Source organism: Protopterus annectens, chromosome 12.part0 (assembly GCF_019279795.1).
Source record: "Protopterus annectens isolate FY-2018-M chromosome 12.part0, PAN1.0, whole genome shotgun sequence".
Lineage (NCBI taxonomy): Eukaryota > Metazoa > Chordata > Ceratodontiformes > Protopteridae > Protopterus > Protopterus annectens.
In genome coordinates, this window is record NC_056746.1 from 671,865,612 (window position 1) to 671,893,479 (window position 27,868).

The following is a 27,868-nucleotide window of genomic DNA, read 5'->3' on the forward strand; positions in this document are numbered from 1 at the left end:
TAAGGGTGTAGATTAAAGTTCTAAAGTTGCTGGCTTGCCCACTGTTAAGAAAACAAACCTTTGTTATTCTAACTTGCTGCCAGTTGCAAACAGAAACATTTGTGAGCAGTTGCCAAAATGTTCATGGGACTACAGCAAATTATGTTTAAGTTCCTGTAGAACAGTGGCATAGGGAAAGGATATAAATGTGGTATAAGGAAGTAATGATAAAGTCCTTACAGAACTTAAGAAACCATAATTCTAGATTGTCTCATACTGTCTGATCGGGGGGTGGGGGGGATTCAGCCCTGATTTTCTCTAGAAATTATTCAGTTTCTCTCCTTGTGTTTTCTCTAAGGTAGAATGAGAGATATAGATTGGTGATGAGGGGGCTTGGATCCTAGTACTATAGATAGACTGATAAGCACACAGTAGTTGAGTGAATTCAGAGGAAAAGTTAACAGTAGTTAGTAGGCCACCTGCGCAGAGATTAGTGTTTTTACTGACTCTCTATTTCAATGTAAGAACTCTCAATGCTGAGTCCCAAAACACCAAAAAAGTCTGAAAGTATAGGCGAAGAGCAAATATTAGTCATTGATCTTTTATGTCAAATTGTTTTTTACAGGGGTAAGCCCCCCCTTTTACCTTCCAGACATATACTTTATATACCAACTGTAAGATGACCGTATGTTGGAGAAAGGGGAATATTCTGAGAAATGGCAATCTCAGCCATTGTATACAGGCAGCCAGATTCCAGATTTTCAGTCATTTAATCTCCACATTCTAGGATTCAGTATTGCAAGTCCTGAAAATGTAAAAGGTTACTGTTTTTGCTAGCTTTATTTTGTTTTTGTTTTCAGCCAGTTATTAACATGCTTTCAAATTGTTTGAATTGAGAAAGAATGGTTGATATATGTGTGTATGATTAGTGGTAGCTATATACCTCTGAATGGCTTTTTTTGGCTAGATTCCCTGAAAAAGAATACGTTACATGTTTTGGGTTTAAACACTTTTTTCAATTAGCGTTAAGATTCATCTCTTAAGGTAAGCAGTTTTGTTTTCTTGCTTTTTAGATACAGTTTGAACTTTTGATTTATATAGTCTGGTTCTTAGAGGGGAAAATCTGTTTTGAAGTGATGGGAGTGTATCTGTTAGCAACTCTAATGCATAGTTAAGGCTTTGGCTCCAGTTTAATGTTGGTAGGCCTTTATTCAAGTTAAGGAAGTTTTCTGAAAAATTTTGAACTGCATGTAATTTTTATGGTGGAAGCAGATTTAACAAGGTTTGTGATGTTAAGAACTTGTCAGCAGTGACTAAGAGATGGGGAAAAGCAGCGACACAGGAAATGCTTTTGGAATATTTGTTATTAGTAGGCCATGTAAAGGATGACTTTTTGAGGTTTTGCCTTTTTAATTTATCTAGCAAGAGAAAAAATTGATGTCTGTAGTAAAGTTGTTGACATTTTTGATTGCTACTTGGAATTTGAAGTTGGCTGGGGATTAACTCATACATCACTAGATGGGTAGCCAACTGGCTCACCTACAGAACCCACGCTGTCAAAGTTGGAGAGTTCAACTCCACCAGTAGACCAGTTACCTGTGGGGTACCACAAGGATTTGTGCTGGGTCTCTACTGTTTGGAGTATATTTCTCTGAAGTTCAGGTGAAAGTAGATGACCTGTTGTTTACAAAGTTTGCAGATGACTGTAAACTGCGCGCAATCATATGAATTCCTCAATGATGTTAACATATTACAGAAGGAACTGATGCAGACAAATGATTGATGTCAAAGTCACAGACTAAAACTAAATGCAAAAAATGTCTCATTATCCCCTTTGGCAAAGAAGTAGCCCCTGCTAATTATGATATAGATAGCACCCGTCTAAGTTCAATCCCAGTGGTGCAAGACTTAGGAACTCAAGTTGATGGCAATCTAAACTTCGATCACCATATGTCCATAGTGATAAGGAAAGCCTTCTACGATGTGCATCTTATAAATAAAGTCATTGCATCCAAGACTAAGGAGGTCATAACTCCACTGTACTCGACCCTTATTAGATCACTAATTGGGTACAATGCTCCTTTCTGTATGTACCTCACCAGTCAACTGTAAAGATTGGAAAGACCATAGAGGTTTCTAACCAAGAGAATCCAGGGTCTCCTAAACATGTCCTACATGAAAAGACTAAAAGCCCTGTCACTGTATTCTGTATCGTACACGCTGCTGAGAGGTGACCTATGCCTGGCATACAGAGCAGTCTCTGACCCTGCCCAAATGGAAATGCTGCACATCCATAAATCAAATGGGACAAGCATCACTCACTCCAGGGATCTCAACCTAGCCTGTGACATTAACAGAATATGTTGGAGAGACAGGTGTACCTCGCAGAGTTTGCAGCTCCTCTGAAATAGGCCCACTTCACGTGAAGCAGAGCTCCCCAATGACCCAATTTAAGTGCAACCTTGACAATTGGATGGGTGACTGTAAATTCACCCTGGGGGTGGCACCTATGTCCCTCATGGACAGGGCAGTTGGTGCTGATCGCTCTACTAACAATGACCATGTAACAATAGTCTATTAGGGTACATTTTTTTATACACAACTAGGTTTGTAAAGGCCCTAGAACCATTAGCCTAGTGACCTCCTATGAACCTATAATCTGAGACTGCTTAGTGGCTATGGTGATGGAACAGCCTTGCAGTGAGTATGGGTGTCAGCAACTTATAACAGCCTATACATCTTTGGGGTGGGAGACAATATTTCCTGTTGTCCAATTCTTGCCATGCAACTGAAGGCTTTGTATGTTCAGAATGGCCATAACAATGTGAGACTAGAACTTGGTAGTCCCAAGCCAGTGATGGAATCTGTCAGCTGGCATGTGGGTGAAAGCATGAGCATGCAATGGAGAGACAGCACAGCAGGCCCCAGTGGTGATGCAGATAGCTATGTCAGTCACCAAAGGCGGGATTAGGACCATAAAGAGAAAAAAATCCAATAGCTGTATGTACAATGGCTCCATGAACATCTGTCACCCAAGGGATGAAAAAAGGACCAATCTGTGATGGGGCTTGATGGTCAGCAGGTGGTGTGGAAGAAATAGTAATAAAAAGCTACAGTGACACAACGCAGAATGTAACAGTTAACAAAAGGAAAATATCAGGGAATCTGGTCTCCTGCAACTGATTATCTCTTTTAACATTTTTAAAAATAATACTCAATAATAAAAGGCACTGTAAAGTAGAATAATGATGTAACTTTAAATAATTCTTATCTAATGAATCTGTCTATGATGACCTAGTATCATATGAATGATCAGAGAGATATTATTATTATTATTATTATTTTTATTTATTTTCCACAGACAGCTAAAAATGAAGCCACATATTTCTATGATGAAAACCTCACTGAGTCAGCATCAAATTTGTTTATAGCTGGGACAGAAACAACATCTACAACACTCCGCTGGGGTTTTCTTCTGATGGCAAAATATCCTGAGATACAAAGTAAGAATATTCTCCTGTGTTATTTTATATTTGTTTTTGTTGAGGGACAAGAGCTAAACAAGATAAAATTAAGTGATTATTACAAGGTTGCAATCAGTGTGCAGAAATTGCCTCACACACACACACACACACACACACACACACACACACACACACACACACACACAAAACAGGACAGATGCACACATGCTGAGCCGGATTCACGAAGGCTTGCACGGAGTCTAAGAGTAGAGTAAGACTCCATGCAGCCAACATGTCTGCCGAGCGATCCAGGAACAGCCAGCAGGGGCTTGCAAGAGAGCTCCTAAAACGACTCCTGCACGGACAGTGTTAGTTTATGCAAATTACTTCATTTGCTGCTGAAAGCTATGCAAATGAGGTAAATTTGCGATCCAGGAAACACTAACCTGTCGTGTAGTGTTATTTGCAGAAATGTACTCGGTTGGCAACTGAATACCGTTCTGCAAATAGCAAAACGGAGCCATGACAGCTCCAAATAAAAGATGCATCCAGTTGATGAAGCATGCCAATGGCCAAATATATGGCCATTGGCATTTTTATGTGTTGCAAAATATAAAAAAAATTTTTTTCCCTCGATCTCCGATGTTTAAGCATAGCGCAGTGCCGCGCAAACATGCGGCGCACTAAAAAATCAGAAAATCAAGAATTTAAAAGCCACAAATATGATTTAATTCAAAATATTCATCTGCCATACAAGTGAATGGCAGGCTGAAGACAACATGGCTATTGAGTAGTGGTTGCTAAGGGGGAAGCTTAGTCTGAGAGATGTAACCAAGCATTAGTAGGCAATCCTATGCAAATGAGGATAAGGATAGTGAATCCCAATATTTCCTGCTATGTGAACCATGTCCCTAGAGTGTAAGAGTAGGATAAGGGGAGTAACAGAGTAGAAGATGGGTGACATCATGAGGGGGTATGTATCAAAATGACTGTAAGCTTATTGGAGCAGAGTGGAATGTGTTTGCTGTGAGTTACTCAGAACTAGGAGAGGTGTGTCTACAGTTGTCTAAACTGAAACCCAGAAAGCGAAGGTGTACGCCGTGGCTATCACTAAAGTTTCTTGCAAAGCTGCTTACACTGTGTGCATGCGTGTGCATGCCTGTAAACCCATCTAAGCCTGTGTGCACGTGTGTGTGCCTGTGTAAGCCTGTGTAAGGCTGTCTAAGCCTGTATACACAAATGTGCACCCACCTAAGCCTGAGTAAGCTTGTGTAAGCCTGTGTGCGCGTGTGCACCTGTCTAAGCCTGTGTAAGCTTGTGTGCATGTGTTTGTGCTTGTTTGTGAGGCGCTACCCCCTGTGGAAACAGAAAGGGAAAAGGAAGGAAAAGAACTAGTAGGAAGTTAACCAGAGAGAACTAGCAGAGCTGCCAGGTGAAATCAATCAGAATCAGCCAATTCCACAGGCAGTGCACTAGCCCAGCCCAGCCCAGCACTTAAAACTCTGCAAACAACATTCCCCCATGTTTTTCGCAGAAACACTGCAACACTGCAGTATCAAAGAGAAGTGAAAACTTTAAAAGCTTAACTGAGACTAAATAATGTTAGGGGCTGCCATTGCTATTATAAGGCAACATGTACAAGATGCTGAGGTTGGTGCCATTGCAAATGCTGCTGAGCAACCCACAGTGAGGAGACGAAGAAGAGTGTACAGACCCAGGGTAACCTACCAGGGGCTACATGAGCTGGAGATAGTGGAGCGCTATAGAGTGGACAAAGACCTCCTGCAGCAGATTGTTGAGCTGTGCAGGCCACGCCTCACACACAGAACCAACAGAGGGGAACCCATCCCAGTGGAAACCAAGGTATGTGTTGGCCTAAGAATACTAGCAACAGGTACCTTCCAGAGACCAACTGGTGGTATGATGGGGATTTCACAGGCATCAGCATCCAGGGTACTGCACCAGTTTCTGAATGCCATGTCAGCACATGTCGGTGATCATGTATATTTTCCAAATTCCCGTGAGGCATTGGCCAGCAATATGTGTCACTTCCAGCAAATAGCGGAATACCCTGAGGTTCATACGTTCATAGATGAGTGCTAGGCTAACTGCCCTTGCGAGCCATTTTAAGCCTAGTCAATTATCCCTTGTGAGACTCAAACCCTGCACCTTGTGTTTGTAAGGCAAACACCTTAACCATTAGGCCACCCTCCCAAAGACCTCTTGCAGCAGATTGTTGAGCTGTGCAGGCCACGTCTCACACACAGAACCAACAGAGGGGAACCCATCCCAGTGGAAACTGACTGCACGCACATACACATCAAAGCACCAGCCAGTGAGCGGGGTAGGGCCTACTACAACCGCAAGGGCTTCCCCTCCATCAACTGCCAGGTCATGTGCGATGCCCAGGGCATAATACTGAATGTGTGTGCTGGCTGCACTGGAAGCTACCACGATTCCCATATCTGGCATCTGATGCAGATGTACCAGACATTTGCCAATGGGGACATCCCTGACAGTAACCTAGTGGGGGATGCTGGATACGCACTTGAGCCGTGGCTGATGACACCCATCAGAAATGCACACACACCCGAACAAGAACTCCATAATGAGGCACACGCACAAACAAGAAACATTATTGAACATGTGTTTGGGATGCTCAAGTCATGGTTTCAATGCCTGGACACATCTGGTGGAGCCTTGCAGTACTCACCAACTACATGTACCCAAACTGTCATGGTATGTGCCATGCTACACAATATGATCCTGCAAAAACAGCTGCAGCAGGAACAGCATGGGGCAGGGCCAAACAGCTCCCCACCATTGTCAAGGCCTGCACAGGCACAGCGTGACTCGGAGGAGGAACAACCTGAGCCTGCCCCAGTAGGCAGAAGGAGGCATGCCCAGTATGCCTTGGCCTTGGCAAAGAGGCAAAGCATAGCACACGCACTGACTCAGTAGGAACCCTGGAAATGACACCTCTCTCTGACTCGCACATACAATAAAAGGGACGCCTAACTTGACACTACCTATTCTGAAACATGTATAGGGAGTGTACTATGTGCATCCGACATAGGCAGCCCTGCAGCACCACCTGAAGCATGATTGCCCTGTTTTAAGCAATATAAAGCAGTGCTAAGCACATTTTAGCACTATTTAGCATATTGAAGCACAGTTTACCACTATTTAGCATATGTAAGCACAATTGGGCAGAGCTGCCAATACCATGTCAATGCCAATGCCAAGTCGGGTGAACACGCTCACACCTGCTTTACTTTTCCTTAACCTGACAGGTCTCCCCAGCAGGAAAATAAAAAGCAGTGAGAGGGCTCAAACCCAGGATAGTGTGCACAATAGTCACAGTACTGAACCACTAAGCCATGACAGAATTTAAGTGGCACAGACACAGCAGGACAGTTGTAAACTAATGCAAACACAAACAAATGCTGTATCATGACCTCTGAACCTCCCCCAGGCCTATGCAGATAGATAACAGCAGGCCAGGCAGTGTGATGTGGGTTGAGTAGGTTATGAAGTCACAAACTACTTGATGTTAAATTGGAAGCTAACATCTGTAGTACAGTAGTATGTCTCAAGCCAATACCATAGGCAACAGTACACACTGAAATGGAGTACCTCACATAGCAGTGCAGGTGTAGCAAATGTTATAAGTGCCAGGTGAACACCTCATCCTATGTACACCCACAGTAACAATCATGTGTGCCCCCTGGGTAGAAATGTACAAATAATACCCAGTTTGGCTTTGTTAAGGGCAGATCCTGCCTCTTAAACCTGGTTGATTTCTTTGAAACAGTCACCAAGGCCATTGACGAGGGGAAGGTGGTCCACACAGCCTACCTGGACCTCGCAAAAGCCTTCGATACAATACCCCACTCGGGCATTATAGATAAGCTCACCAGCTTAAATATAAACCCCTATGTCACTAGATGGGTTGCAAACTGGCTCAAGGACAGAACCCACATGGTTAGAATTGCTGGAGCCATGTCAGACTCCAAACCAGTTACAAGTGGCATCCCAGTTACAAGGCTCAGTCCTGGGACCTCTCTTGTTCGGTATATATTTCTCGGCGGTACAGGCCAACATGGAAGGACTGTGGCTGACCAAGTTCGCAGATGACTGCAAACTGGGCGCCATAATCAACTCTCCAGCCGACACAAGCATCCTCCAAAAGGGCCTCATAGAAACAGACAACTGGTGCCAGAGCCATGGCCTCAAGCTAAATGCCAAAAAGTGTATAGTCATCCCCTTTGGCAAAAACAAAGTGCCCACAAATTACCACATAGGTGGTAATCCATTAAGTACAGAAGAAGTCATTAGGGACCTGGGGACCCAAGTTGATAGCAATCTCTCATTTGACAACCACGTGGCCAAAGTGGTTAGAAAAACATTTTATATAGCCCACCTAATCATGAAGAGATTCACATCTAGATCAGGGAGGTCATCGTGCCTCTTTACTCATCCCTCATCAGGCCCATAATTGAGTACAATGCCCTTTGGGATGTACCTTACCAGACACCTGCAGCAACTGGAAAGACCCCAAAAGTACCTCACCAAGAGGATCAAAGGGCTCAAACAGATGCCATATGCTGCCCGGTTAAAGAAACTCCAGCTCTACTCAGTGGCATACCGCCTGCTCAGAGGCGATCTGTGCCTGACGTATAAAGCCATGTCCAACCCGGAATTAATGGACATGCTGCACCTCAGAAAATCCAAATCCCATCGAGCTCCACGCTCGAGAGACTTGAACCTCAGCACTGAAATAAATAGGACATGCTGGAGGGACAGATTCATAACCCAGAGGCTCCCTTCACTCTGGAATAAAATCCCAGTCCAGGTTAGGCAGAGTCCCACATTGACTCTCTTCAAGAGGAATCTTGATGAGTGGATGGGAGATCGTAGGTTTACCCCGGCTATCACTTCTGTGTCACTGTTAGACAGAGGCACAGTATACTAACCTCAAAAAAAGGCATAGCAAAATTAATTTAAAATGGGTGACGAAAGCCAAACACACTCTGGCTAGGCTTATAAATGCCCTAGGGCAGATAGCCTAGTATGAACCTATGAACCTATAAACCTAATAGCTGCCCCCGTATGTAGAAATGTTGAGAACTCTATGCAAAGTGACTCAAGGAAGCCCTGCAGGCACAGTGTGCTTCCTGTCGATGTACAACACAAAGGTGAGTCCTGAAATAAAAAACAACTTAATTTTTCACACACATTTACTATATATGTCCATACTGGGCATGCTCACACACTTAAACAAATTTGTTACTTACAGTCAGCAACATACTGAAAGGTCATACTGAGCATGCTCACACACTTAGGCCATGTCTGAGTACAGCAGTGGGCCACACATATCTGGTAGTTGCAGTTCTTACCCCAGAAACATGTCACTATTCACCAATCCTGCCTTGTGCACAGACTTATATGAAAACAGACTCATATAATATATTGGACCCCTGTCATAATCCAGCTATGTACTATAAGTACTTACGTTGTTCAAAGAAAGTGAAAATTCAAAGAAGATCAAGAAATCTCCCATCACTGTCATCAATAAACAATGAGCACACCTAACATTATCCAATCCATGTTCTTTGAAGAAATAATGTAAAAGGCCATAGAGAACCATGAAGCTTTATTTCGCTATGTCATAAATATCAATGTAAACTCATATATGTTCTGTGTTAGTGCAAGTTGTAAATGAATACATGGAGATGACTGACATTGGCAACATCTTGTCAGACAAGTTCATACATATTTACCCCCCTCTCACTGACAAAAGGGCCCATTATCATACCTGGAGATTGTGAAAACACAGAATCACATATACAGTGGTTAAACAGCCCTTTCCAAACCTAAAAGCACGGCGTCTATGGAATGATATGGTTTTCCTAGCTGTGTCCTATGTGAACTCCAAAACAAACAGACCCTGCACCTCAACAGTCTGTTGAGACTCACCCTCTGTACAGAATATGAAACTGTTGATAGCGTTACAGCAATGTTAGGCACAATCCCCAAGTGTTGGTGCACAACACACCATGGGAACTATAGTCTTATAAGCCTATTAAGGCTGATCTGCAAGGCCATGGAGTTGGCCTAGTTCTAATACTTAGTACCCTAAGGCCCTTTCTAGTGGTGCTGCTGATGTGATGCCTGGCATGAATTGTCTGTTTCCCATCCACTCAAGGTTCCAATTGAAGAGTGTCAGTGAGGGGTTCTGTACGATGTACATTGGGACTCAGTTCCAAAGTAAGGCAAGTGTCTGTGATGGTACTTTATCCCACCAGCATGTTGTATTCATCGTTATGATGAGGTTAATATCCCTGGGATGTGTAGGGCGACTCAATGTTGTTATCTGTACATGGAGCATGTTCAACAGTTATGTGCTGGACATGGCTCTGTATGTTAGCAGAGTGTGCCTCTGAGTAGGTGTTATGCAATGAAGAACAGATTCAGTTTTACCAGTTGTGTTGCATAACACAACTGTTTGAGGCCAGTAATCCTCTTGTTGTGTTACCTATGTGGTCTGTAAAGCTGCTGGATATGCTAACTCGAGTACATCTAAAATAGTGCACTGTACTCAATGATGGGTCTGATGTCATAAGAGTAGAGTGCCAACGCTACCTCTTTGGATCCCGATGCAAACTCTTTGTTGAATAGGTGAGCCACATTGGATCCCTCAATCAGTTTGGTAACATGGTTGTCAAAGGAAAGATGACTATGTTCTTGTGTCCCCAGATCCCTTATCACCTTGTCATTTTAAGGGGGTAACACCTATGTGGTAGTTTGTGTGTATGTTGTTTTCAACAAAGAGGATCACTATGCATTCCTCCACAGTGAGCGTGAGGCCATGATTCTGACACCACACATCTGTGTAATAGAGTCCCATCTGGAGAAAATGTCTGTCTGCGGAATCTATTATGGCAGACACTTTACAGTTCCCAGCAAATGTAGTCAACCACAACCCTCCTGTGTTGGTATGTACATTTGAGAAGTCTATACCAAACAGGAGGGACCCCAGGACTGAACCCTGGGGGACAGCAGTCATTACCAGTGTAGAGTCTGACAAGTAGCCAGCAACACCTAATGTGTGGGATCTATCTGTGAGCCAGTTTGCAATCCATCTTGTGATGTATGGATTCATGGCCAGGATAGTGAGTTCAACTATGATACCTGACTGGGGAATGGTGTCAAACGCCTTAGCGAGGTATAGGTAGTCTGTGTGGAGCTCATTTCAATCATCTGTAGGCTGGGTAACTGTCAAATAAATCCTCCCAGTTCATGCGGCGTGCTCTGCATTTCATGAAGCCAAACTGGGTGTGCTCAACTGTGTGAATGTTCCCAATCTCTGTATTGTTGACTTCCATTATGATTGGCTCCATTGCCTTGCAGAACACATTTGTCAGGCTCATAGAGCATGAATGCCAAGGGGTTTTTGTGTCCCCACACCTGTGGAGTGTGAAGAACGTTGCTGTGTAACATTCTATGGGTACATATCCTGTAGAGAGCATGTACACAGAGGTGTAGGTATCCTTGATGAATATGGATACATCCTCACCCTATGTGCTATGATTCATGTTCTGCTGCTGAAAGGTATGGAATGAGTAGTATCCTGGTAGTGCTCATGTGCTGTCTGGAGCCATGAACTAGGTTCCTGTTACTGCACTGATATCAATATTCTCCATAATGAGAGTTGCCTCAAGTGTGTGCATCTGGAGAATGACACTCCTGGCAATGAGTAGTATTTAGCTCACTTTGTGGTTATTTGTGTTGGTACGGTGTTTGGTTTGTCCTGTTTGACTGGTGTTGCACACCTGAAGCCAGTGCCTCATTGTTCCCATCTGATCATAAGCTAATTACCCTACATATTGACATCTAGGACCCACACCCCCATTAAGGAAAGCATGTTAATAAATGTCTCCAAAGCCAAATTCATGCTTCTTAAGACAGAAGAGCTGAACTGCATGACACCCATACAGATGAGCAATACAGTTATGACTACTGAATCCTTCACAATTGGACTTTATAAGCACTTACATGACTGCATGCATCGTACTATCCCAAACAGAACCAAGATGCTATCCTCCAAGAAAAGGAAGACAATCTGGTGTTCCCCTACCATAAACAAACTGCACAACAGAAGGAAGAATGTGTTGCAAGAGAGGGTAAAATCACATGAAGGGAGGAGCTCCATGGTCAATGGCAGTAATAAGCTGTGATCCCTGCTAAAATCCTCCAAAGTTAGTTGTGAAAACAAAATCGACACTGATGCTAAAGACAACCACAAAGCATTCTATAGCTATGTCAGGAATCTCAATAGCAACACTCATATCTTCTCTGAGTTACAGCTCAATGGCACTAAATATACAGACGCAACTGATATTGCCAACATCCTGGCAAATAGGATCAGTGCTAACTTTTCCCCCTTCTCACCCATGAAAGAGCACATCTCTATAACAGAAGACTGCAAAGTTGCTGTCATCATGGCTGCACAGGTAAAATACACTGTCCAAAGGCAGGAACACAGCATCCTTGGGACCAGATAACATCCCAGGCTGTTTTGTACACAAACTACAGAATGAACAGACACCACACCTATGTATCATGTTCAGTCATAGCCTCATCCCAGGCTTTGTGCCTGTGGAATGGTACACAGTGACGGTTATCCCACTACACAAGGGGGGAGCCACCACGGACCCCAGGAACTAGTGCCCCATTAGCCTGATGAGCCTGCTTTGGCAGGCCATGGAATGTCTCATCATATAACGTATACAAAAAGACATTGGTAATCTACAAACTCTGGACCACTACCATGTTGGGTTTGTAAAAGGCAGATCATGTCACCTAAACCTGATAGACATCATCGAAGCAGTCACCAGAACCGTAGGCAAGGGTAAGGTGGTTCACACAGCCTATGTAGATGTTGCCACAGCTTTCAACACCATCCCCCACTCTGGAATTATAGATAAACACACTAAAGTAAGTATAAAGTGCTATGTCACAGGATGGGTTGGCAACTGGCTCACTGACAGAACACATATTGTGAAGGTAGCAGACTTCAAGTATGACTTTAGACTGGTGACAAGTGCAGTACCACAGGGTTCAGTCCTGTGTCCTGTCCTGTTTGGTATGTATTTCCCTGAAGTAAACTTCAACATGGAAGGTCATGGCTAATGAAGTGTCCAGATTACTGCAAACTAGGAGCCATAAATGAAACTACTAAAGATGTGGACATCCTACAAAAGGGCCTCACTGAGACAGATGCCTGGTGTCAAAGCCATGGCCTCAAGCTCAATGCCAAAAAGTGCATTGTCATCCCCTTTGGTATAAACTCTGTAGCCATGAACTGCAACATAGGTGGTAGTATACTTAACACTGAAAGTGTGATAAGAGACCTTGGGTCACAGGTGGACAGTGGACACACCTGTGATAATCACATCCCCACAGTAGTCAGGAAATCCGTCTACATGGCACACCTCATCACAAAAGCTGTCTCATGCAGAATAGAAGAGGACACTGTTTCCCTCTACTCATCACTCACTACATCCATAATAGAGTACAACGCCCCTTTTTCTATGTACCTCACAAGACATGTACAACAACTGTCAAGCCTGCAGAAATACCTCACAAAGAGCATTAGTGGCCTGAAATACATGCCATACACAGACCGTGTCAAAATGCTCCAGCTGTACTGTCTCGCATATCGCCTACTCACAGGTGATCGCTGTCTAACATACAAAGCTATGTCAAACACAGAGCTGTCGGACATAGTCTACATAAAACACCCACAATCCTTCTGATTTTCAGGCCCATAACCCAGAGTGAAAGACAAAAGGAAGGGGTATATCCATTTACATTATGGATACCCGCACCGTCAGGTTAGTAGCACAGCATGAGGCCATGGAGACCATGCAAGTGCAACTAACATTGGGCAAAGCCGCTTATCAGATTGTAGCCTGCTACAGACCACCTACCTTGTCTATGGAACCTCACTCAGTATTCCTGAGAACAGTGGAAACTATAAAGGTCCTACCAAACACCATTACATGAGGTGATTACAAGCATGGCCAGCCTTAGGCATAGGTGAACTAGGTGACCGCCTAGGGCGCCTTACAGGCCGGCCTCGTAAAGGGCGCAGTTTTGGCTTATTTATTTTTTTATTTTAATTACTGCATTCTTTCTTCCCAGTGCTTGCAGCAGGTGCTGGGAAGAAAGAATGCACTAACTAAACTAATTAAAATAAAATAAAAAAAATACAAGGGCATCGGAAGTTCCGACTCGGAACCATGGGGGGGAGTGCCCTCCCACTTTTACATCTGCAGCAGGTCGATTGCGGCATTAGCTTCTCCTTAAATGAGCATCATGCGTGCTTACGCAAGTGTGGAAGTAAATCAGTCGTGCGTAAATTTTAAGCTAGCAGTTCTGAGAAGGGGGGCTAAGTTCATGTGGCAGTTTGAGTTAGAAAGATGGTAAGTAAGTGTATGCGTGTGTAATTCAAACTGTTTGTTACTGTATGTGAGAGAAAGAGTGTGTGTCTGTGCATGTGTATATAGAATTTCAATAACCCCTTCTGTTTGTATGAGAGAAGGTGCGTGAGTGTGTGTATGTGTGTGCTGATAACAGAGAGAAGGTAGATGTGTATGTGTATAATTTAAAATAGTTGTTTTGTTTATTTCTTTATGAGAAAGTACTTGACTGTGTGTTTGAGAGAGTAGGAGTGTGTGGAATTTAGACTAGTTGTTAGTTACTGTATGAAAGAAAAGGTATGTGTATGTTGCTGTATGAGAGAGTAGGTATGTGTGTGTCTGTGTGTGTATATTGCTATGTTTTCCACAGACTCTCAGTTTGTAGTGTTCCTCGCTTGAAAGAACTTTTGGACTGCATTGAGTGACATATTTTTATGCATATCAATAAATTAGAAGACCAAAATAAGGAATATTTTTTTAAAATAGTACTCCGATTCACTTAAAACGTTAGTAGAACAGAAGGTATATCTGAGCATAATTCTCAATTTTTAACTAAAAAAAGAGGGGGGGGTCTCAAGAGGCAAAATTAGGAACATTTTGCTAGATCTGGGACAGCTGATTGATTTCTGTAGGGATACCCTGTTGTGGTATTTCATAAAACAATTAAAATGCATAATAGAAATTAATGCAAAAAAATGCTTCACGAGGGCTAATTCCCACCAAATGGTAGTTTGTTTTGTACTGTGGGGCAGGTGGAGAAGATATATAATGTATACAGTATAGCTTTTAACTTTGATTATGTATTTTCTGATAGATATTTATTTGAAATATGCAATATGGCAGGGAGGGGTGTGTCAGTCCCCCTGTTGGATGTGAGCATTATTGTTCAGGAGTTAATATCAAACTATTTTCATTACTAACTGTGTATGACTTTTTAAATAGTCTGATGTGCCATGGGTGACTGAAAAATATGTGAAAACACTTGTTCTTGCAGGCATACTGCTTAAAGGTATGATTTAGGCAGTGCGTTATAATTTTCCCTCAGATTGTCTTGCTCCTTCTCGGTTTACTGATGTTCCTCATAATGGCAGACCCATTTATAGGTTTGTACATTATCAAACAAATAAATACAACCCATGCAAACTCCTTTCCAGGAACTATATAGGGTCTAGCATATAAAGTTCTATTGTATAAAGTAAGACTCTGGTCTTCTTTCTGACCTTATAATATGATTTTTAAAGCTCAGAGGTTGAGAGGTATTGGGAGAGGGGTGTCAGCCCCTTATTAGATACATACATTATTTTTAAATAATGTTAACAGATAAGGCATGTATATACAGTTATTGATTAGAATAGTCCTTAAAATATCTATGGTTTTGCTGATATACTGATGTCACAGTGCATATCCAGGGTCCTTATTTGCATTATTCATTACTAAGAAGCTGACTGCCATGCAAGCATAATCAGCCAGCGTCAAGTCATCTGAAGACATTCTCACATCTGTGTGAAAATGGTGTGGAATCAGAGCCTGCTGTAAGCACTAGCGAAACCTGTGATTGTTGGACGACCCTGGTTCTAGGGGTCCTGCTGTTGTTTATAGGTTCATAGGTGTGTACTAGGCTAATGGCCCTGGAGCTTTTACAAGCCTAGCCCATAAGATTACTCTAGCATCGTGCCACGTGACCTTAGTTCCCATTGCCTGTGTCAAGTAAAGCCACTGGAGTGATCCCTGGGGTGAATTTTCTGTTTCCCATCCACTCATCAAGATTTCTCTTGAAGACGGCTAGTGAGGTGCTCTGTTTGACATGTATGGGAAATCTGTACCATAGCATGGGCAGTCTCTGGGTTATGAACCTGTCCCTCCAGCATGTTCTGTTGATTGTAGTAAAGAGGTTGAGGTCTCTGGAGCATGTGGTGTGGAGGGAATTGGGATTTCTTTAGATGTAGCATTTCTAACAGAGATGGATCCTTCCTGTGGATGTGGGGCAAATAGGGGTGTTTCACGAGTATGGTGTGGGTGCGGCTTAAGGGGCACTAGAGCAATACTTCACCTAGGGCTCCATTTTAGCTAAGGCCAGCCCTGATTACAAGTACCCAAACATTGACTGGGAGAATTACATGTGTACAACGTCCTTTGGCCAATGCTTCCTAGAGATGAAAAGCTCAAACAGCCAGGAACAGTTGGTCACCATGCCCACTAGAGGTGACAACATACTGGACCTGATCATCACCAACATGGGGTACCAGTGTTCCACAACAGAGATAAACCCATCGCTGCTAATATCAGTTCATAAGGTAATCACACTGGACATCCACATCCTGCCCCCCCCGGGCAGTCAATGGAACCAATGTGATAACATTTTCAAAAGGAAACTGCACACTGGCCAAGATAAAAGTGTAAAGTTCCAAAGTCCTCTTGCTATAGGATAATGGTATACAATCTGCTGAATCATTTACAAGTACATCCTATGAGCATCTACAAGGATGCATGTATGGAGACAACACAAATTAAACCAAAATGCACTCCTCCAAAAATAAGAAAACAATTCAGGTGTCATTGCCCATAAATAAGCTAGACAACAGAAGGAGGAAACAAACACATCATAGAGCAAATGTCACAAAAGGAAAGACATCATTGATCATTATTAGGAAGAAACACTGATTGTTCATTAAATAATTCAAGGCCAGTTTATAAGGACAAACTGCCAAGGAATGTAAGCATAACAACCACAAAGCCTTAGGTAGCTATACCAGACATGTAGGTGTCAACCTCCAAATATGCTGTCACCTACTGAAAAATGGCAAGAAATACACTGAACAAACTTCCATTGCCCACATCCTGGTGGACATGTCCAGTGCAAACTCCCCCCCATCACTCCCAAAAGGGCCTGTGTCCATCTCAGAAGTATGCAGAGCTCCAGACTTCATGGACATGCAGGTGAAGACAGCCCTCTCCAAAGCTGAGAACACAGCATCAATGGCACTGGATGGTGTCCCAGGCTGCGTCATACAACAGGCCCAAAAGGAACTACACCCTCACCTACATTCACTGTCCAGACTAAATCGTAACACAGGCTACGTACTCAAAGAATGGCATACACCAATAGTCATCCAGATCCACAAAGGGGGTGCCACAACAGAACTTGGGAAATATTGACTTATATGTCTACTCAGCCTGGTCTGCCAAGCTATGGAGCAAATTGTCATGGAACACATAAAAACAGATAATGGGTATCTGCAGACACTGCTCTGTACACAACTTTGCCTTGTTAAAGGCAGATCCTGGCTCCTAAACCTAGTTGACTGATTTGAAACAGTTACCAAGGACATAGATGGAGGTGAAAGTAGTCCACACAGCCCACCTGGACCTCACTAAGGACTTTCTACACCATTCACCACTGTCATCCTGGACAGGCTTACCAGCTTGAACATTAACAGCTATGTCACAGGATGTGTGGCCAAGTGGCTCACAGATCAAACACATGTGTTCAGAGTTGCGGGTGCCATGTCCGTCTCTAAGGCAGTCACACATGTTATCTCACAGATCTTGGTCCTGGGACCCCACCTGTAAAGTAGATACTGCTCAGAGGTACAGGCAAGCATGGGAGGAGTATGGATGAACAGGTTTGCAGATGACTGCTAACTGTGGTCCATACTCAACTCCACAGCTGAGACAGACATCCTCCAGAATGGTCTTACAGAGACAGATACATGGGTGTCAAAACAATGCCCTCAAGCAGAATGCCAAAGAATGCATAGTCATCACCTTTGGATATAACAAAGTGCACACAAATTAACACATAGGTGGTAATCCATTATTTATGGGGAAAGTCATTATGGGCCTGGGGACACAGGTAGATAGTAAACTCTCCTTTGATGATCACATGGCCAAAGTGTTTAGACATTCCTACTATGCAGGCCACCTAATGTCTCCTACTGTAACCCACTTTGTATAGTCTGATGATGTCGCCATCCTACAAATATACCTGTGGAAAGGAGAACTTGTAGTAATGTGTATAGCATGTTGTGTGAATGTGTATTCCTGTAGTACCATAAAGTAGTTAGGTAGGGGTTTGAATCCTGCACTTGAGAAGTGTGTTTGTGTGTGATCTCCTTGGGGAGGCGCAACCTTTTTGGAGAGTAGTATAAAACCTTAAAAGTGGTATAGTGATCTTTGTCAAGTCTGATGATGTCACCATCCTACAAAGATACCTGTGGAAAAAAGAACTGCCAGTGATGGGTTTGAATGCTGCACTTGGCAAGTGTGTTTGCTTTTGGAGAGTAGTATAAAACCTTAAAAGTGGTATAGTGATCTTTGTCAAGTCTGATGATGTCACCATCCTACAAAGATACCTGTGGAAAAGAGAACTGCCAGTAAAGTGTATAGTGCATCGTGTTAATGCGTACTTCTGTAGTGTCATGAATTAATTAGGTAGGGGTTTGAATCCTGCCCTTGGCACGTGTGTGCGATCTCCTTGAAGAGGAGCAAGCTTTTTGGAGAGTAGTATAAAACCTTAAAAGTGGTTTAGTGATCTTTGTCAAGTCTGATGATGTCACCATCCTACAAAGATACCTGTGGAAAAGACAGCTGCCAATAATGTGCATAGTGTGTCGTGTTAATGTGTATTTCTGCAATATTATGAATTAGTTAGGTAGGGTTTTGAATCCTGCACTTGGCAAGTGTGTGTGATCTCCTTGGAGAAAAGCAAGCTTTTTGGAGAGTAGTATAAAACCTTAAAAGTGGTATAGTGATCTTTGTCAAGTCTGATGATGTCACCATCCTACAAAGATACCTGTGGAAACTAGACCTGCCAGTAATGTGCATAGCGAGTCGTATTAATGCATACTTTTGCAGTGTCATGAATTAGTTAGGTAGGGGTTTGAATCCTGCACTTGGCAAGTGTCTGTTTGTGTGTGATCTCTTTGGAGAAAAGCTAGCTTTTTGGAGAGTAGTATAAAACCTTAAAAGTGGTATAGTGATCTTTGTCAAGTCTGATGATGTCACCATCCTACAAAAATACCTGTGGAAAAGAGAACTGCCAATAATGTGCATAGCACGTCGTGTTAATGTGTACTCCACCATTCTCATGAATTAGTTAGGTAGGGATTTGAATCCTGCACTTGGTGAGTGTGTGTGCTCTATGTGGGTGGCACTGTTGGTCAAAGTGTTGTGGGTTTTGCTTTTACTACTGTATGACAACAGTATGTGCATTGCACATGTCAGGTAGCTGTGTGGCAAATACATATACGTACATGTGACCTCACTTATTTCATGTGTGTGAACCCTGCTCTCTCCAACACATCAGTCATCTTTGCTAGAGTGTGCTGCTGCTGCTTTCCAGACCTTAGGTCACATCTGTATGCATGTGACAAGGCCAGCCACTGCAGTGATCCCTGACCTATGTCATCCATGTCACACACACTCATTACGGTTTCTATTGAATTGTGTGAGTGAGTGTTTATGGCTGATGTATATTGCAGACCTGTTCAAACACAGCAAAGTCTGTCAATGATGGCTATTCATCATAGGTGTACAACAACCTATGTGGATATGCATGCAGACCCCTTATTGCTTATGTGATACACTGAGGGATTTAATAATACCTTTGCAAATGTGATTACCAAAGGAGAGATGACATAACACTTGGCTGCATGTACACATTGGTACCTGTTCATCATGTTAGTGGCTGCTACCTATGTGGTACTGTGGGGATACAATGTGTCGTGAAGGTGGATGACTATGCTTAGGTTGGCTCACAGCTTTACAGCATGGGTTTGACAACAGGTATCTGTCTGTATAATACCCATGTGGAGGATGTGTGTGTCATCTAGACAATGCATTATAGGCCACACCACAGTATGCATTACCAGACGTGGACGGACATATCCCTACTGTGAGTGCTTGTACCTAAGAGAGCTATATGCCACACAGGAGTGGTCTCAGGAATGGGTGCAGGTGGATACCACTGGTTACTGCCATAGTATAGTATCTGAAGGATCCAAATGTTACTGTGTGTCCTATATCTGTGTGTCACTTGTCAAGACATCATCTCACCATTGGTTATGGTCAGGTTGTTGAGGTTATGTTTACTACCAGAATGCAAAACAATGACAGGTAGTAACAGTATCACCCACAGCACAGTGTCAAACAATGTCATGCACACATGTGTACACAAGTTCCAAATTGTGGGTGGTACAGTGCATACTGGCCACCAATAAAAACTATGGAGTGTTACTGTGTAAAACAGGTCATGTCACCCTGCCCATGTGTCCACCATGCACGTACATGCAGACAGTGCACCTCCACCATGTTCACTAATGTACACCTGCAAGTCTGTGCTACACACATCCCACATGTACTGTTCACTCTGTAACACATGCTGCCAATACTACACACATCAGCCAACTGGCATGTGGGCAGACAATACATTAGTGGAAATAACCTTGTTGGAAACAATACTACATTGACAATCATACCTTTAATGCATCATGCCTGCTTACCTACACCTTCAAGGATATCATTACACTCTACTGCTGACAAGATGCTAACATTGCTATACTGCTATAAAGTCACCCTGTGCATCAGCACCATGGTAGCCTGTTCCTGCATCAATGTTACAGATGACAGGAGGTGGCACAGGTTTCATCATATGCACAGGGTGTGTTGTTGGTTTGCCAGAACCCTACAGTGAGCCACACAATCAACATGTATGTGTGTGTGTGTGTGTGTGTGTGTGTGTGTGTGTGTGTGTGTGTGTGTGTGTGAGGGCCAAGAGAACAGCTATGGGCCAATGTTGATGTAATGCGTGTGGGTATGAGTTAGCCCTAGGTATGTGTTTTATGTGGGTGTGTCTGCATGCACACAGTTCCACCATGTGGCTGCCATATATGGGTATTCGTGGGACAGCCACAGACTGTACCTGCCAGGCTTTACAGATCAATGTCTCTGGCCACTGACACGGTACCTGTGCCTGGCAGGGGTGCTCCTGACAGTATCAGGTACTAAGCCAGACTGGGTACTATCTTCAGAGGTAGAGGGATGTACAATGGACCCAGGTCCCTGCTGGGACTGTCCAGAGCCACGTGCACATGGTCTTCTAGGATGGTCTATGGACAGCCCACCCCCAACATTGCTGGGGCTGGTACTGGCACTATGGGAATGGTTGTGGCTTGAGGGATGTCCGCAGTGGCTGCCAGCTGCTGATGTTGCTGGCACATGACCACATCGACGACTCAACCGTCCCGCACTGTCCTGACACATGGACATAACATTGCGAAGGACATCTAATGTCTCACCCCAACGTCTATCAGTGACCTCAGTGTAATGACGGATGGCACCTGCTAGGTCACGGATACTCTCAAGTGCAGCGGTGTTATGTTGCCTCTGTGCCCTTAGTCCCTATCTGGTGTACCATTCCATTTGTGCCTGTGCCTCCATGACAGCCTGGAACATGCGTGAGGTAGTAAGCCCTGTGGCACGTCTGCCAGGGGCATAATGAGCAGCAGTGATCCTACGAGAACCCCTGGACATCTGCCTATGTGGTACCCTTCCAGACATCTGGGTATGGCTGCTGTGTGGGGATGCATGTGCCATAGATACCACACTGTCCTGGCCAATGCCGACTGTATGCTGTCCCTCACCTAAGGCCATTGGTGATTGATGTATTGGCAGTATGACTGTGTGCATGGATGGGGTGGACAGTTGTGTACTGTCGATCGGTGGCCCAATGACAGACCCTGGCAAACACGCCTGTGACTCAACACATCTATCTTCATTATCACTATGTGGCTCAGTGACATCAGTTTCCCTGCTGCAGTCCGTAATATAATGTAGTGGGTCTGTGTGGTAATTGCAGTACTCACTGTCATAGCAGCCCACTGCTATAAAATGCTAAGTTAGGTAGGCATAGCCCTTTCAGCTTTCCAAAGTGGGGCCCATGCTTGTTTGCTGTGGACACCGTTGTGTCAGTCAGAAGGTTGGTATACTTCTTATATCTGAAGCTAGGGTTGTAGCCAGTGATTTGCATGTTGTACTCAAACCTGAATGTTGCTGATTCTAGTACATACTTGTCAGTGTAGAATTTTACTCACCCCTCCAAATGCTAACACAAGATACATGGGAGTATGTACTTTCTTTTCTAATTAGTCAATTAACTGCCATACAAAAGTAGTTATTGCAATGTATTCTTCTGGCACATGAACTGTTTGTGAACTACTATACTGTAAATATTAATTTACTCACTTCTGAACAGTTTGTGTTTTTTTTGTGTTGACATTAGCACAGGCTGCTCAAGACAACTGGACAAATTTCAGTACTGAATATGCCTACCTACATCCTTGGTAGAGTCTGAATACACAGGTATATTGTACTTTTGGGTAGGGGTGCAAAAGTACAGAGAGCATTATTTATTATTGTGTGATGTTTATCTTGCTGAACATACAGGGTTGCTGTGTACCTGTTAGTCTATCAAGGCAAATAGTCTGTCTGCGTAGCTCCGACCTGTGGACATATCCAGATGGTAGCCAGAGGTTTGCCTATTATTCTTTTTCTGTGCACCACACCAGTCTTTTCAGCACTGAAACAATGGCATTGTCACAGTTGACTGCTACCAGTACATGGCTACATCCTTTGATATTTCTGTGTTGTACTCCTACATAAAGGTATGCTTGTGGAACTCCTTCCAAAGCTATTTGCAGAGTGTGTAACAGCAGAAAAGCTGATATGCCTGTGTGTTTCTGCCTCTGCCAGGCCTCTGATACACTCAGGTATATATTTGAACAGCCTCAGGGAAAGGTACATATAAGTGAGGTACACCTGTAATATATTATAGACATTAAACCAAAAAAACAAAAACTGAAACTAATAAACCAATGGTGTAACCCGTTGTGTAACCAAACGGCAAAAAAAAGAAGGAATACAGCCACAAGTGTTTTAGCGCTTTCATTCACTGTTTAATGTGAACTTCTTCAGAAACAAACACACTCTCACCCACATTCCCTTAAATAACCTGTCAATACAGGAAATGACATCAGTAAAAACTTTTTTTGTATATATATGCATTTTTAACATGTAAAATATCCTTAAAAATGTTCAGATGAATACAAAAAAATAAACAAATGTATAAATCATAACAAAATGTATAAATGATCTACTCTATCTACTACTTAAAAAACATTTTAAATTAATAGACTCATTGAGCCCTGGTAATTTATCTGCAGCTAAAATTAGTTGCCACAAAGCCTCCTTACATTCCAAAATATTGTTGGCATCACCACCCAAATCAGTTTCATAAACCTTATCCAACACTGAAAATTCAAACTTTTTAAATTGTGGACATACTAAGGCATGTTTGGCTAAGGAATTCAATTTATCTTAGTTTTTTATAGCTAGATTGTGTTCATATATTCTTCGTTTCAAAAACCTTTTGGTTTTTCCAACATAAAAATGATTGCATGACACACAACAAGCTAAATAAACTACAAAATCTGTATTACAATTATAATATCCCTTAGCCCAAATGGTGTGGTTGGACGACCTAACTGTCACAGAAGAACTATTACTAATAAATCTACATTGCTTGCAGTTCCTGCAAGCATATGTCCCTCTCTTGGTGTTAATTGTTCTTTTACTACTGTGGCATATGTTCTCACTATTTGTGGCTTCCAACATTGACTTAAGATTAACTGTTTTCTTGTATGTGAATTTTGGTGTCACACCAATAATTGCTGACAATTCTTTGTTACCCAAAAGTACTTTCCAATTATTTTCTATGATGTTTTTAATATACCACATTTTGTTAGTGATCGGTACTGGAAACGAAATATTGTAATCTGTAATACGTACTGTCTCTGTAGAAATTAAATTAATACAGATGTCCTTAGAAAGAAGAATAGGCTTAGCTATCCCTGTCCTTAATGCTGTCACCTCCTGTTCTATCCTTTGAACCCATTCATCACTATAACCTCTGTTGAGGAACAAAAACCTTAAAAAAGTGACTTCTTTAAAAAAAGACTTTGTCGTCAGTTGTTAACCTACTCAAACAAATTATTTGACTTTTAACTACACCTTTTTTCATGTGTAGCAGATGCAAACTGTCTTTATGTAAGTATTGGTTTGCAAAAATTTCTTTCCTAAATATTTTACTATTAAATAAGTTATTTTCCTTATCTAGACTTAACTGTATGTCCAAATAAGAAATAACTTCACCAAACCCACTCACTTTGAATTCTAAAAACTTGGTGGTGTTGTTCAAATGTTCCACCAAATTAAAAAATTCATCGTGTGAACCAGTCCATAGAAAAAACAAATTGTCGATAAATGTAAAATAGGTCTGTACCTTACAAAAAAGTGGATGGTTGACCAAAAACTTCAGCTCCCAGTTGGCTATAACCAAATTAGCAAAAGCTGGTGCTACCCTTGCCCCCATTGCTACTCCAGACACCTGTTTATAGATGTTCCTTCCAAATCTAAAAAAATTGTTATCGAGAACAAATTCCATCAAGGTACAAATAGTGTTGACTTTGGTGCTACCAAAGTCTGTATGATCAGTTAAATATTCTCTCAAATATTTAATCCCCACTTCCTGATCAATCGAAGTGTAAAGGGACTTGATGTCTAATGTACCAAAAAAAGTATGCTGTAAAGGTACATGCAACTCCCGTAATTCTTCTAGAAGATGCCAAGAGTCCCTAATATAAAATTTAGAGTGTTGTACCACAGGATTTAACAAATGATCAAGCCATATTGAGATGTTTTCCTTCTTAGAACCCTTAGCTGAAATAATAGGCCTAAAAGTTGGGTTACTTTGATTAACTTGTACTTTGGGAATACCAAAAAATGTAGCTAATTTCGGATAAACTACCAAAAGATATTCATAAGTATCGTAATCCAATTCACCCTGACTAAACATGTCAAACAACGATACATCAATTTAACTTCCTTAATGTTTACCTTCTTATAAGTAGTGTTATCATCTAACATTTCCATTAAGGAATTGTTGTATTGAGTGGTGTTCATAACCACAATCTTACCACCTTTATCTGCCTTCATGGTTCTAATCTCTGGATTCTTACAAAGTTGATGTAAAGCTTCTCTTTCACTAAAACTCAAATTGTCTATGTGATTAGTTGACAATCTTTCTGAACTTGTTCTCACATAAACTTTGGAACACCTGTAATGTTGTATGTAGTGTGGGGTTAAAGGTGCAAGCTTTTTTGGGCATAACACTCGGAGCTGCCACATGATTCGTCCCAACCACATCTTCCATGATGTAACGTAGATTGAGTTTCCTGAGGTACAATCTAAAATCTATCAACAATCTACCCAAATTAACACTGTTTGTGGGTATAAAGGAAAAGCCTCTTTTCAATACACTGATGACATCACTAGATAAAGACATATCAGACAAATTCATGACATTGATCTCAAAGTCCCCGACTGTATTTACAATATTTTCAGTCTCTTTATTTATCACTATTTCTGATTTTTGTACATTTGATTAAAGTTCTTCCCTTTTTTCTTTCCCTTCCCTTTGCTCTTGGCATTGTTCTACCTCTGAGTCTGTTTGTATTGTGTTTGACCCACAAGAAAAGGGCCTGAAATCTATGATTGATTGTCCATGGAAACTACTTTGGCATAACTAACAAAATTTGTATTTATGGTGTGTGCACTACTACCTTCTCCTCCATCAGCTGTAATGACTTGTTTGTCCTTGTCAACAACTGCAACAACACCATTAGCCCCAGTGTTCACCATAGGACAAGATTTAATTACACCATTAACTTGATGATGTAAACCGGTGGATGGGTTATTGATAACCAGCTGTTCATTAGCACTAAACCCATTTACAACTCTATCATCCAACATATAAGCCCTTTTCGTTTGATAGGCTAAAATGTCCCTCTTTAGTTTTGATTGCTTTCTAGCCACTATAGTGGCTCTGTCTTTCAGCCTTAACATCCATGCCATTATAAAGCACAACATATTGTTTAAAGCAACCGAAACCTTTAATTTTGTCATCTAATTCCTTAATGTTGTCTTTTAACACTGCAAGTTCCTTTTCGTAATGCTTTATCAATAAACACATCATTGCAATACCGGTGTTGTTGTATAACTCAATTAATGATTCACTAAGTTCGTCCCCTGCTTTAGCACAGTTAGGAAATGTAACTGTGCATAAGCCTTGTGGCGCAACTTTCCTTTTCACACACTCTTCCAAATACGAAATCTCAAGTACCAGGGTTACGTGTCTAAAAATGATTCTTTCAAGTTCAAAAATCAGTTTTCTACAGTTAATACTGTCAATATAAGCATTGTCTTCATTTGACTTACTTGAAGATGACTCTTCGCCACTCAAGTCCACATCCGAGAATGGATTCGTGTTGGATTTGCTGATATAATCCCAGACATTCATCTCTTTTACCTCGTTGTTCCGATTAGGCAAAGATTTTGCTACTATATAGTTTGCAACCGGTCGCGTACCACCAACCTCCTCACCACTTCCTGTAACATTTCCTGTGGCGTCCGGCGGCAAAATTAAATCCTCTCCAGATCCTGTAGTGTTGTTGATAATGGGTCATTCAGCCGGTACCAGCTGACCCAAACTGTCCTTAACGATTCTCACCACCAGTGAAATGAAATCTTCTTGATTTTTATCCTCCAAACAAGGATTTGATCCCTGTGTCTTGTCAGGAATTGGGTAAACCAACAAGTTTAATAGGCTAGCTTGACTTGCCTGACTCATGGGGCTAACACCTTCTATTGCCGTGGGTAAACTCCTGGAAGCACACCGGAGACTTGAAACGTAAAACCATAAAAACAAAAACTGAAACTAATAAACCAATGGTGTAACCAGTTGTGTAACCAAATGGCAAAAAAAGAAGGAATACAGCCACAAGTGTTTTAGTGCTTTCATTCACTGTTTAATGTGAACTTCTTCAGAAACAAACACACTCTCACCCACATTCCCTTAAATAACCTGTCAATACAGGAAATTACATCAGCAAAAACTTTTTTGTATATATATGCATTTTTAACATGTAAAATATCCTTAAAAATGTGAGTCAGGGTGAATTGGATTATGATACTTATGAATATCTTTTGGTAGTTTATCCGAAATTAGCTACATTTTTTGGTAAGTTAATCAAAGTAACCCATTTTTTAGGCCTATTATTTCAGCTAAGGGTTCTAAGATGGAAAACATATCAATATGGCTTGATCATTTGTTAAATCCTGTGGTACAACACTCTAAATTTTATATTAGGGACTCTTGGTATCTTCTAGAATTATGGGAGTTGCATGTACCTTTACAGCATACTTTTTTTGGTACATTAGACATCAAGTCCCTTTACACTTCGATTGATCAGGAAGTGGGGACTGAATATTTGAGAGAATATTTAACTGATCATACAGACTTTGGTAGCACCAAAGTCAACACTATTTGTACCTTGATGGAATTTGTTCTCGATAACAATTTTTTTAGATTTGGAAGGAACATCTATAAACAGGTGTCTGGAGTAGCAATGGGGGCAAGGGTAGCACCAGCTTTTGCTAATTTGGTTATAGCCAATTGGGAGCTGAAGTTTTTGGTCAACCATCCACTTTTTTGTAAGGTACAGACCTATTTTAGATTTATCGACGATTTGTTTTTTCTATGGACTGGTTCACATGATGAATTTTTTGATTTGGTGGAAGATTTGAACAACAGCACCAAGTTTTTAGAATTCAAAGTGAGTGGGTTTGGTGAAGTTATTTCTTATTTGGACATACAGATAAGTCTAGATATGGAAAATAACTTATTTAATAGAAAAATATTTAGGAAAGAGATTTTTGCAAACCAATACTTACATAAAGACAGTTTGCATCCACTACACATGAAAAAAGGTGTAGTTAAAAGTCAAATAATTTGTTTGAGTAAGTTAACAACTGACGACAAAGTCT

General features: G+C 41.8%; 1 protein-coding gene across 1 annotated transcript in view; it reads left to right on the top strand.

The window, feature by feature from the left end:
* LOC122816775 (cytochrome P450 2K3-like) overlaps positions 1-27,868 on the top strand; it is a 490,258-nt gene that overhangs the window by 358,191 nt on the left and 104,199 nt on the right. The window contains exon 6 of the mRNA XM_044089793.1: positions 3,341-3,482. Within this exon, the coding sequence (XP_043945728.1) occupies positions 3,341-3,482 (142 nt within the window). The remainder of the gene's footprint in view (positions 1-3,340; positions 3,483-27,868) is intronic.